Below are 13,113 nucleotides of genomic sequence, written 5' to 3' on the forward strand. Positions count from 1 at the left end.
CAGTATCGTTTCGTCTCATAGCCTCGGGACAGGGACCAGAACCAGAGGCTTGAGGAATAGAAGCAGAAACCCCATTGCAGACAGTCATAAAATTTACTTACCAAAGAGCAAGTTTCTTCCTAATCCTCTTCAGTTATAGGCTGTTTTATATCCTGAAGCATGAGGGTTTATATCTGAAGCAGTAAAAATCAGATGCACCAAACGTCACCCTGTCCTTTCTTATCACCCCTCCTGAGTGGCTGGATCTTTCTGTAATAGATGGCAAAGACATGAAGCTGGCCCTGCTTCTGGGAAGCCGCGAAGGTTATGACCCTCATGCTGGGTAGCAAAACTTTTCTTTGTGGTGGAAGTGGAGCTTCCAATCCTGCCCCAGTACACGTGCCCGTGCTGTGAGTTAACAGATGAGGGGTTCTTGCTTTGGGAAGTGAGTTCTGTTAGTTCATGCTCTGGCTAGAGCATGGGTGGGGCTTGGTGACAGAAGCCCTATGGTTGCATGATGAGGAAGGTGCTTTGGTTTGAAATAGCTGACATGGCCGACTCTTTCTCTTCTTGGGGGAATGCTGACTACAGATGGAAGACGGTGAATCTGAGGAGGAACAAGAGTCTGGAGAATCTGGGGAGGAGGAGGAAGATGGAGATGAATCCGACTTGGTAAGCTAGGCTGCGAGATGTTTCTTTTCGATCTTTGCCCTATCGCAATATCTTTCTCTCAGGCAGAGCATAGAAAGGGAGAAGCACCCTGGTTCCCTGCCAGTGTGACAGAGTCACTGTCTGAAACCCAATGGAACCACCCACACGGTTGCTATATTTTCCATAATGTCCATGATCTGCGATAGAACCAGTTGCCTTCTGATGCTCACTAAAGGGCTTTTGCTTGTTCGCTGTTTTCAACAAGGTGCTGACTAGTTTCTTCTTACGTTTAATGTTAATGGAAATAGTTGATTGGTTCCTCTTAAGTTCTTCCTTAGATACAGACCCGGCAGTTGTAAGGAGTCTATAACAATTTTTTTTTAAATGAGCTGAAATTGAACCCACCTTTTCAGAACACTGTTGAGTTCATCCATTAATCCATGGCCCCAGCACTCACTGGGCCCTTTGAGCCATAGAACACCTCAGAGAATAGAGATTTAGGCTTATAAACAACACACACAGTCACCTGACTCAAGCAAAATGGGGAGACAATTGCACCTTTTTACAGTGTCCAAATGTTCTCGCTTTTTGGGTGCCCGCTGTGAGATGTCTCACGGGAACTTGGTTTTCACACAGTGCTGACCTGCCTCTACCCCCTCTGAAAATCAGGCTCCCTTTTAAGGCATTCAGAATCACTAGTCACTTACGAAAATCTTTAGCCTCAGTTATTTGCATAATCAGTTTATCTGGCTGAGCAGAAGGTTGAAGGTGGAAGAAATTGCAACAAGCATAGTTTCTGTTAAGTTGGAGCAGGAAGGGAAGGTCAGATCCTGGTCAGTAGCAATGCGCCCTGGCATTGGTTTGGTTCTGGCTTCCTGAATAACTTTTCCTGTGCAGTTCCTTGATGTATCTCATTATCCCTTCTAGGACAATTCACAGTGTTGGATTTTAATCTGTAAAGCCCTTTACGGTTTGGATCCTGGCTGTCTGAGTAACCACTGCTCTCTCAATGAGCCATCAGGAAAGAATGAGTGTCAGAAACATTTGACTAAGAGTCCCTATAGTTAAACATCTGGAGCACAGTGTAGTCAGCAGAGAGCGCTTGGCTCTGTACCTTACTCCTCTCGTTGGTCAATATGAGTCTGAACCTGCCTTGGAGAGCAAGGGCTCAGTACCAGATATTTTCTGAGTGGTTCCAGTGCGAGGGTAGAGCATGATACAGAGTATTTTGAGGAGGAAGACAATGTAGATCTGAAACCTCTTCATTGACTGAAGTGGAAGTTGGGTTGGTCCATTAATGGGATGTCAGTTTAAATTTGAACATGGACTTAGAGGCTTAGATTTTCAAGGCTGCCTAAGAGATTTGGATGCCCAACTCCCAGTTTTAATGACTGTTTTGAACACTCACCCTGGAGTATATTGTATAAACATATTACATACATTAAGCAATAAATCAACCTGGATTTGTCACTGATGAGACTGGCCTCCAGAGTACTGGGTGATCTCTCTCTGTAGTGACTATGTTTAGTCTGTGTGTATACCCAGTACCTTGCCCTAGAAAAGTATGTTGAAAGCGAAGCATGCACTGTCCTTAGCCTCTGTTTGTCAGAGGGTGGAGATGGATGCAGGAGAGAGATCACTAGATCATATCTGTTAGGTTCACTCCCTCTGGGGCACCTGGCACTGGCCACTGTCGGTAGACCATCGGATACTGGGCTGGATGGACCTTTGGTCTGACTCAGTATGGCCATTCTTATGTTCTTATGTTTTAATGATGGAAAACATGCCCGTGTGTGTCTAGTAAGCTCTAGAAACTTCTTAGCACCAAATGGATGATTTCAAACCCTGATTCTCAGTTACAGTACTGGAGTCATGTAAGGGTGGTTAGTGTAAGTGGGCCTTAAAATGGATGGAAATTAGTATTGGGCCACTAGTACGGGTGTGGTTTGTGTGCAAATGGCCTTTCTGGTTATTCAGAGCTCCGAGTCCAGCATCAAGAAGAAACTGCTGAAGAGGAAAGGAAAGACAGACAGCCCGTGGCTGAAACCCACCCGGAAGAGGAGGAGGAGGAATAAAAAGAAACAAGCCAGTATGTTAGGTAATCGGTTGAATTTGTCTGCTAAATATACAGAAACAGGCCTTCCAGGTGAAGACAAAGGAATGGTGGCCTCTACTCCCAGTTGATTTGTTGCCTTGCCTTTGTAGATGTTAAGGATGATAAGTGGGAGGAGGGAAGTGCTTGAGTGGAAAACGATTACAGGGTTAGAGGTTGCCTTTGTTACCTTAAAATGCATCTCAGGATTTGCCATAGGAACTTACACCAGCATCCCCGTCTTTACCAGCTTTGAAGAAGACACTTAAGGCAAGTTTACACTTGAACTTCAGCTACATTAGGGGCCCCAGGAACAAAAAAGCTGTCCCCAACGCACGTTACTGTGCTGTTTGGTTTTACACCACCAGTCGGACATGGACTCTGCCCCCAAACCACCCACAAAACCTGAACGGTTTGAGAGTTTGAAAAGGTTCAGGGGTACAATGGAGCCATATAGAACCATGGTGTAACCAGGGTCATCGACACAGCTACTGTTGCAGATAGACATTATTATTTATTGTTTGTCTTTTTGTAGTGCCTAGGTGCCTTGGTCATAGGCCAGGACCCCAGCGTGCTAGGCGCTGTACAAACATAGGACAAAACAGTCTCTGCCCCTGTGAATTTCCCGAACGTGAATCCTCTGTATTTCAGAACACCGATGCCCAGCAGCCAGTGTTTGTGTGTGAAGCACTTACGAGCACTTCTCCCTTCACAAAGGAATCAGTAGGTTTTTCAGGTGACATGGCAGATTTGGGAATAACTCCCAGTCTTTGTTCTTCCTCCAAGACAGCAGAAGAGCCAACAAGCAGAAAGGCTGCATGGGTTTGGGTAGGGGGCAGTGGGGGCAGGTTGGCTGCTGCTCCTTAGGTGAACATTTTCCAGTTAGTCATGGGATTGTTCTCTTGCCTGCCTCGCCCAACCAGAGGAAAGAGTGCCATGATCAGAGCCTGTGGAAGAGAAGGAGCAAATCTGGTGGCTCCTGTGTAGTAAGAATTAAAATCCAAGCAAATCTCACAAACTCATCCACGTATGGTCAGAAGGGACACAGAGAAACCACCATGTAGACTGGGGCATGAGATTTTATTGCTCTTGTGCAGTTGCCTATGCCTGGTTTGGGGTATCCCCATCATATGGAAGCAATGCAAAGTGTGTGATGATTGGCCTGTTGGCACCTCCACAATGAGGGTAAAGTTCAGAGTGTCGAATTTATTTGACCCAAAATGTGCAACATACCGTATAGCTTACACTGCCCTTTCTCTCGTGAGCCGCTGTGTAGAGAGATTGAAGGGAGGGTGGGTCTGATCAATTCAGGGTAAAAGAGGTTGAGTCTCTAGGAATACAGCAGTGAAGCCTTTCAGTCAGCGCCGTTATTAAAGGGTCGCACTTGTCCTTCACCATTGAATGGTTTATCCAATGAGAGAAGCGGTCTTTCTGCTTGCAAACTTTCTGCAGACAGACTGACTTTTACCAACTTCTGTCATAACTGGCTGAGTGAACACGTTTCTGCCCGTGGGTTGGTTCGTAGTGTGAAAGTGATCACATCAGTCGTGCCCGGTGTTTCTTTTCCCTGATTGGGGGATGGAAACTTTATTAATAGGAAGTGGGGGTGCCAATCACTTCTGGGCAAATAGCTAATACTAAAATTCAGGCCTGGGTCCTGTTGCTGACCTGCAAATACAGGTATTGGCATGAAAACCAGCTGTTCCCCAGTCATCCAGCCTGTTGGCACCAATTAGACTAAGTGGTAGGAGCAAGCAAGAAACAAGCATGAAGATGGGTGAATCTCTAAAGGGGCTTGAATGCATGAAAATACTCCCAAATATCTCTTCTCTCCCTCCCCCCAAAATCTCGATTCAGCAGCAGCATTGCTTATTTAATGGTAGTTACGCTCCCCCCTCCCATTAATCTGAATGTCAGCTGTCCCATTCCCTTCCAGTGTTTTTATGTATACATTATTGGTTAGTTTGCACTGCCTGGCTGGGGCAGTGGCCCAGGGCCCTTTGCAGCAGGTTGGAGAGAGAGATTGTGGGGTAAGTCAGGGTGAGCTAGGCTTCCATCCCTTTCTCTTGCCATTTAAGCTTCTGCTGCTGATGCAGTACGGCAGCAGACAGATGTGTGTTTGGAAGGCAGGACTTGTTTGTCTCGTTTTATTCTTTTATCGTTACCTAAGTGGAAGTGAAAAATCGACCCGATCATACAGAGAAGGAAATAAGAGATAAGAGATCAATTTTAACATACGTGCCCAGATGTTACGTTTTCATTATTCTGTGCGCATCTGTATTTATAGACTCTCTTAGGAGTGTAGCCTGCATACTGCTTTCTTGTGATGAATGTGGCCTTTATACATACACACACTCTCTTTTTTTTTGCTATATAAATATATGTATATTTTAATTTAGGTACTGAAGCGTATAAACCACCTTTGGGAGGCAGAGAGGGAGCTGGGCAGGAGAATAGTATGGAATACATGGAAGTGTCTCTTGATTCTTTGGATCTCCGAGTAAAGGGAATTCTATCTTCACAATCAGAAGGTGAGTGTCAGCTTTCTAAATATGGCCATGTACCATTTTGGTTCTTTGTTTCCTTGGTCTTATCCTCTGTATTAAGATGATGCCCCCTGGTGGCTGCTAATAGGAGAATTTGAAGAGATGCATCATTAAAAAGGCAGCTACCTAATCTCACTGAGCTCAGGGACATAGGTGGCACCGTTACTCTCTGGGCCCAGTGGTGTGCAGAACGGGGTTCAAGGGAGGGAACCCCACTTAAATTAGGTTACTGGGTTTTGTTGGTGGATTTTAAGATTGCAAACATTTCTCAGGGGGGATGCAAGCCTTCATGGTTTTGGCTGACTTTTTCTCCCTCGATTTTTGTCTGCCCAGTTTTGCAGCTCCCCCCCACCCACCACCGCCGCTTAAATAACCCTTATTTACCCAAAAAGTACCACGCCGCAGCCCTGCAGTATTCTACAGTCCTAGCCCCCAGCACCGCAGTGTGACTATTGCAAAGTGGGGTGCGTTGGATCATTCCTGTAAGTACGTTCTGAGACGGGCAGGTAGACTCCCTGAGGATGGAATGCTTCTCCTATGCAGGAGGGCAGTACCCAGGGATCCAAGTGCAGGGCTATCTGCCTGTTGGCTCCAGAGAGGCCTCTTCTAATGAGAAGGCTGCTGTTCCCAGTGCTGAATTTGTCTTGAGTCCAGTGCTTCATCATAAAACTGACTCTCCCCCACATTCTGCTGCCTTTGGACGTCTGCCTCATTCTTTCAATCATGGGACATCACAGAAGTCGTGGGAGTGTCCACCATGAACGGAAAGTCAATTTCTCTCCCTCCCCGAAGCCTTCGTGAGCTGGTGGTGGGTGTTTTGACTAGATCTGCTGAATGTCAGAAGGGCTGTTGAAATGGCAGCTTGGAAGGAGAAATAAACTGCTCCCCACCTTGTGATCCTGGCAGAGGCTTCGTTTTCTTAAGGCTCTATATCGCTTTTACACAAAAATGTAGAGGGGCCTTCACCGCACTGTCAAGACCCTGGCTTGTTCAGCTAGTTGGCTGCAGTAGAGACAGACTTTATCCATGGACTGTGGTGGTTCTTGGAAGCATGATATTTACAGCTTGGGGACATTCCTTACAAGATGAAAACGGATTGGTTTTTAACCCTTAAAATGGTGTTCTCAGAGGAAAAAAGAGAATGTTGTTTTCACAGTGGCACCAGATAGGAATCTCTCCTGTGACCTGAATGATTAGTACTGGTGTTTCAGCCTTTGCCCAGAGTAAAATAACTCCCCTTTTCAAGCTTTTTTATTTTTTTTAAATCAAAAAGCAATATGATTACTTCACTTGAAGACCTAATAGGTTCCCAGGCTTGGCTCTGAAAAACAAGAAAGTTTTGAATTAGCCAAGGGAAAATATCTAGGAAGTTTTTTTTAAAAAAGTGTATGTTTCTGTAACTCAAAAATATGTAAAGAACACTGTTCAGATAGGATTCAGATATTCCGTCCCTGGCTCAGGTGAAATATGCCAAGGAATATTTTTGAACCATGTCATAAGCCTTTGCAAATAGAAGCCAGTGATAAAATACTTTGCTGACATTCTGCCATGCTGCTATAATGTAGCTTCAGACTTTGAACGGCAGTTGGTCCCCTGTAAGTTATCTGATACTCAGAGTATTGGGAGTCAGGACTACTGGGTTCTCTATTCTCTGCCACTGTGTGACTTTGGGCACGTCACTCTTTTTGGGTGGGGTTTTCAGTTGTCATAAGTGCCCGCTTCCGTTGAAGTCGGTGGTAAAGTTCCCAGGGGGAGCAGAGTTAGACCAACCCTGAACGTATCTGAAAACTCCACACTGAGTGCCTTGGTTCCCCCCCATCTGTAGGATCGGGATAAGAACAATTGCGTACCTATGTTACAAGGTTTAACTAATGCTTGTAAAGTGCTTTGAGAACCTTGTATGGAGGGTGCTCTAGAAGGGTAAAGCTAACATTGACCAACTCTGTCCTTTTCTTCCCTCTGGGTGTTCTCAGGAAGTAATTACAGAGCTGACTGACTTGCCTTTTGCACCTTAGGTCTTTCTAATGGCCCTGAAGCAATGGAAATGGACGGTCTTCAGGAAGTGCCTCTCTGTAGCTGTCGAATGGAAACCCCCAAAAGCCGAGAGATTACCACACTAGCCAACAACCAGTGCATGGCAACGGAGAGTGTGGACAGTGAGGTAGGAGCCCTTCCTTCAGCTTCCTCCCGTGGAAGGGTTGGTCCCCTCTGCTTCACGTGCTGAGGACTCTGCCTGCTCTCTTTGGGGAGAGAAACTGGATGTGCTGAGTTGGTTTGCCAAGGTCTTGACTTTGTCAGCAGGAGTCTGAAGAGGTCTGTGCTGAGAACATAAGTGCGCTCGGTTTACAGGCTAGTTTCCCAGCCTGGGGCAGGTCCCCAGACTGGTCCATGCAGAGGGGGTTTGGGAGCAAATAGGACAAAGAACTCTCCTCGCCGCACATGTGTAGTAGCAGGTAAAGTGGCTGTCAGCTGCTTGAAAGCCACCTGCCTTCCCTCCTGCTCCTGCCCTGTGACTAGGCTCTCGAGGGATGTAGCTCAGCTTCAGAGCCCGTGTTGCAGCTGCACAGAGGCGCCAGTAGACTCTTCCCCCTGATAGTGTGTGGAGTTCTGGTGAGAGGGGCGTAGGGAGGGGAGAGAGCCAGGAAAAATACCCACCCCCCTACCCCACACGCACACAAGGAAAGGAGTAAAAAATTAGTGGGGAGAATACAAAATGAGAAGGAAAATAAGAAAGAGGCAGAAGAGAGGGGACAAAGGAGACATAGCAGCTGAATGGGGTATAGTGCAGGGAGCATCTACCAGGCCACGCAGAGGCGCTATAGCATGGTAAGATCGGGACCCTCTGCTTTGTCTGAATAGCGAGACCGTGCCCTTTTATTGGGCTGGGAACACAAGTTCCAGCACTCCATACATCACAGCCACCCACTGAAAACAGAGACATGCCACTGTTGCACCAAGCCAGTCCAGCTGTAGGGGATGGCGCCCTTGGAGAGCGAATGGAGCAGGGGCAGCAGGTGGTTCTGTGCTGCGTGTCTCAGGCTGTACAGCTGGGCTGGCTTGTTAAAATAAAGGCACTCCAAACCAAGTGGAATAAAATACATTTGCATGCATCAAACTGAGAACATTCAAACAGAGGAAACATGGGAGGCCATTTCTCTTGATTAGCCGGGAGCCAATACAGACTTTTCCTAGCGCTTGGAAAGTGTTTCTGGAGCAGTTGCCCGCCCACTAACTCCCACCCATACTTCCCCTCTCCTGCATTACTCCTTTGCTGCAAGGCTTTCTATATCCCAGAAACCCTGTGCTGCCTTCAGGTTCTCCTGGCTGAAAAGTGCTGCACTTGTGACTTTCAATTAACCACAGTGGGACCAGCCTGGTTCCAGTGGCTGCCAGCAGCCCTGAAGTAAGCCCCCGATTCATTCTCTCTGGGGAGCTTGGGAGGTACCACTTCAGGCAAGAAAACAAACTGTTAAACTTCCTTTTTACTGGGAGACGCTTTCCTTCCCTGCAGAACACAGTATCACTTGCTGAGCCGCTTGCACAGGGCAGGGAGTCAGAATTGTTCAGGTTCTTTTTTTGGGTTCTGGAAAGAATTGGGAGTGGGGGAATACTTAACAGCCTTTCGCAGGCCACTTGTATTCCAGTCACTTACGCACACGACTACCCCATGGCAAAGGAATCCCCAATGCAAGACAGGGGCTAGTCATTGAAGGGAAAACATCCCTAGAGCCTTGGGGAGGAAAAGACCTGGAGTCTCACTCTCAGGGGTCTCTAGACAAGGTAGAGGATATGTTAAGAAGCTATACAGTTCTCTGAGAGCTCCCTTTCTCAGACAAATTGGGGGTGAGCGGCCAAAGGAATAATGGCCGCCCTTTATATTAAGTTTGTATGTTATAAAGCATTAATAAGTGGCTAATAGATGTTTTAAGCATGTTACAGGACTAGTACGTAGCTGGATGGTTGTAAGCACAGTATTGGAAGGGGTTATCCACGGTTATAAGCCACCTGTTGGCCTCTACAGCAATTGATTGTCAGTTTGATAAAAGAGCCACTAATCATTTATGTACTCTTTAAAAACTACCTGGAAATGGAACCTTAATAGAAAATGTGACCAAGGTAACATCAGAATTACTTAACACAGACAGGCCAACCTGCCGTAGGTCTGATCAAATCTGCTTAGTTTATAGGTAAAACAAGGGAATTTGTTCGCTAACTTTCAGCTCGCTCTGAGTGAGAGGGTGCCACTTTTATTAGTGGCTCTTGTGACCCACGCAGTGGTGTTGACAGTCACATCAGTGAGCTTTGGGCCCAGTGTTTTGATTTGGTAGGGATGTTTATCACAATAGGTTGTCATGGCATTTAAAGGTGGGGGGAAGGAGGTTTTTTGGAGGTGGTGCTGGAGGGGTAGAATTTAAGGAGCTGGTGAAAGTTTTGGAAACCCCAGCATAACACCATGCTGCCTAGTGCTTGGCACTCAGGAAGTGAAAATGACAAGATGTATAAGTGTGAATGCAGCAGGGGGAAGCACTGATCTAGCAAAGCAAGCAGCATACGTGTTTAACGGTGAACCCTGATATAGGTGATCCTGAAAATAGGTTAATAACCTAAGGTAGTGGGAGAGAACATAAGGATTCTTTGAATCAGACATTGATGGTAACTCTGTCCCTAGAAGGCCAGATTTTTTCAATTTTTTTAAAGGTTTCAGCACACACTGCTCGCACAGTGTGTTGTGCTCTTATGAAAATTTGGGCCTTAATGTGCCTGGGCGTGTTCCAGCTCGGGACCTCAACAAGCACAAGCCATAATTTAATTGTACAGTGATTCTCCCTCTGTCTCATGATGTGTTCACTTTCGAACAGTAATGAGCTTTGGTGCATTAGGTCTTGTTCCCTCAGTCAATGACACCCTGTGTTTCTGGCAAAATGAGAGTGAGTGTTTGGTGACTCAAACCCAGGGGGCTGCCCATTCTGCTGCTGCTTGGCTCTTGCGTATTTCCAGTTATGAATTTCCTTATGAGGATTGAATGACTCTCTGGTCCATATGCATGTTAGTTAGTAAATGATGCATTTCTTCCTGTGAGAGCAGCTTTCCCTGCTCCCTATTGGACGGCTAATGCTGTCTGGCATGCATCTGAATGGCTGAGAAAAGGCTAGGTTTCATCACGGCAATGTGCACAGAGGGTTGTCTGTGTTTTGGTCTCCAGTAATTGCATTTCCTTTCATTATTCCTATTCCAGCTGGGCCGGTGCACAAACAGTGTGGTGAAATATGAGCTGATGCGCCCTTCTAACAAGGTCCAGCTCTTGGTGCTGTGTGAGGACCACAGAGGGAGAATGGTGAAACACCAGTGCTGCCCTGGCTGTGGATACTTCTGCACTGCAGTAAGTCTCTCATTTTAGCCTGGGGGTACCCAGAGGTGCTGCAGGTGCCTAATGTAGAGGCTTGCCATGCTGCCTTTCGGTGATCACACATATCTTTTCTCCTTCTCACTGCTGGGAAATGCTGCTTTAAATGCTGTGGAATAGTACAGCAGCAGCTAGGTAACATACCCTGGGCTATCTTTAGCCTCCAGAGGAACCTCAAAGAATATTATTGACTGATCCAGCTTGACAGCTGTACCATGTTGGAGGCCTTGCCTTAAGAATTTCAGGGCTGTGGGTTTCTTCTCCCCCACACTGATCTTTCCCATAATGACCTTTCACAGTTTACCATCGTAGATTCCAAATCCAGAAGGGACCATTGTGACCATCTAGTCTGACCTCCTGTGTAATGCAGGCCAGAGAACTTGCCCAAAATAATTCCTAGAGCAGATCTCTTAGAGTAACATCCGTTCTGGATTTAAAAATGACCAGTGATGGAGAATCTGCACGACCCTTGGAAAGTTGTTCCAAAGGTTAATTTCTCTCTCTGTTAAAAGTTTACGTCTTATTTCTTTGTAAATCGGTCTCTGCACATGTGACCTGTTGTATCCCGTGTGCAGTGCTTTGTTTGTCATGGATTATATATAGTGAATTTGAGTGGTGTGGTTAGAGCAAGACAATACATTCTAGTCCCAGCTCTGCCACTGAGGCTCTGTGTAGGTTTGGTCTAGTCACTTAACTCAGCTGTGCCTCAGTTTGCCTATTTGTAAACATGGGATAATATTTACCTGATTCACATGGGGATTCAACTAACCTGTCCATGTGATTGGCATGTCTTGGTTCATAAATGCTATCCCAGAGTGCATCAGTCTGTGCCATCACAATAGATGGGCTTCAGGTAACACTGGTGCCACAGAATGATGGATTCTGGGATGACTTCAAGTCATCAGGAAGTGTTGGAGGATTTTGGAGCGAGGAGAAGAAAGCCATTAGAGCCAGTTTAGTGGTGTTCTACAGCACACACTTCTAGGGCTTTGTGTAAACACAAAAGTCATCCTGATTTAGCTAAGTTGGTTTAGAAACTGAAGTCGCCACATCGGTGTAACCCCTTGCATGGATTCTCTTAAATTGGTTTAGGAGTGTAGCTCTGTGTAGGTAAGGCCAGGCATTAACTCCATTGTCAGTGTAACTTTACAGCACACCTGTAAGTGAAGTCCTGCAATAGAGGTCAATTGTCAGATTTTCTTAGTGTGCAGACCTGTCATCTTTACATGTTCCCTTTTTGCTTTTGGGAGCATCATGTGCACAGAGAGCGCATCCGCTGGGAAAGGGGAAGTGTTACTCCAATGTATAAGCCATTACAACATGCCACAGATTAGAGCTTGTGTTTCTAGAAACACAGCAAGAGTTTTGATGTTGGGAGATGTTAGAGCAGAGAATGGGGAACCAAGATTCCTGGGTTCTGTTGCCAGATCTGTTAGTGGCTTGGTTTGTAATCATAGCCAGTCAGTTGTTCCTCATTGCTGCTGTTTTGTTCATCTGTAGAATGGTGATAATTCTGGCCTTCCTTCCCGGCATGTGCTGGTGATACTAAAGCGATACTAAAGAGGAGGGTGAAGAACATTATTATTTATCACTGAACATGTGAACTACTTCTGTGTGTTCTCTCCCCCCAGGGTACTTTCATGGAGTGTCAGCCTGAAAGCAGCATTTCTCACCGTTTCCACAAGAACTGTGCCTCCCAGGTCAATGACACGAGCTACTGCCCGCACTGCGGGGAAGAGGCCTCTAAGGCGAAGGAGGTGACGATAGCAAAAGCAGACACGACCTCCACGGTGTTGCTGACCTACGAGCAGGAGAAGCCAATGGCTCTAGAGGGAAGGGCAGACACCACCACAGGGAGGTGAGTCGCTGCTCAGTAGAAGCATTGGGCTCTCCGGTGTGCCTTGATTTATGTCTGAAACCCCCCACCTCTGCTTCATGGATCAAACAGGTTCCTGGTTCTTGTCTTATGTGCCAAATCCAGCAGCTGGAAGCTGAAGGCTGTCCCAGGATGATGCACTAGACTTCCACCTCTGAAGACCTGGCCTCCCATGTTACAAGTTAAATGAGTTCTTGGTGTCAGTCCAATCCCCAGAGACATTTGTCCCCCTCATAAAACCACTGTGTAATTCAGCATATCTTGCATTCTGCACGAGAGGGGCCCAAAATTATCAGGGAGAGATGCAGGGACTGAGGTGGATTGGCAGAGCTGTGTGGGGAGCCTAGGACTGGATTAGTAGTGGGTGTCTGCGGGTCAGGATTGGGGTTAGCAGATATCATCTCAGGGAGCAAGCTTACATAGCACCAGACCATAACACATGTGGCTCTAACCAGCCAGCATGTGTGCATAGAGAAAATCAAAGCAAATCATCACCTGTTCTGGAAGTCTTCAGTAATGAGCAATGCTTAAGAGAGATTCTAAATCTTGAGGTTTATCTGAGCAT

The 13,113-nt window shown here is 46.4% G+C and overlaps 1 protein-coding gene across 14 annotated transcripts in view; it reads left to right on the forward strand.

The window, feature by feature from the left end:
- The window catches only part of EHMT1 (euchromatic histone lysine methyltransferase 1), a 167,701-nt gene that overhangs the window by 114,303 nt on the left and 40,285 nt on the right, over window positions 1-13,113 (forward strand). For 12 of the 14 annotated variants that reach the window (XR_005222440.2, XM_037879299.2, XM_037879303.2 and 9 more), the window contains 6 exons: window positions 571-651; window positions 2,608-2,728; window positions 5,122-5,253; window positions 7,284-7,429; window positions 10,505-10,648; window positions 12,304-12,530. Coding sequence is in view for 13 of the 14 variants with exons in the window: in XM_037879299.2 (XP_037735227.1) it covers window positions 571-651; window positions 2,608-2,728; window positions 5,122-5,253; window positions 7,284-7,429; window positions 10,505-10,648; window positions 12,304-12,530 (851 nt within the window). In the remaining variant the exon portion in view is untranslated. The remainder of the gene's footprint in view (window positions 1-570; window positions 652-2,607; window positions 2,729-5,121; window positions 5,254-7,283; window positions 7,430-10,504; window positions 10,649-12,303; window positions 12,531-13,113) is intronic. The other 2 variants (XM_037879298.2, XM_043530087.1) reach the window with 1 other exon arrangement.

The sequence above is a fragment of the Chelonia mydas genome, chromosome 16 (assembly GCF_015237465.2).
Source record: "Chelonia mydas isolate rCheMyd1 chromosome 16, rCheMyd1.pri.v2, whole genome shotgun sequence".
NCBI lineage: Eukaryota > Metazoa > Chordata > Testudines > Cheloniidae > Chelonia > Chelonia mydas.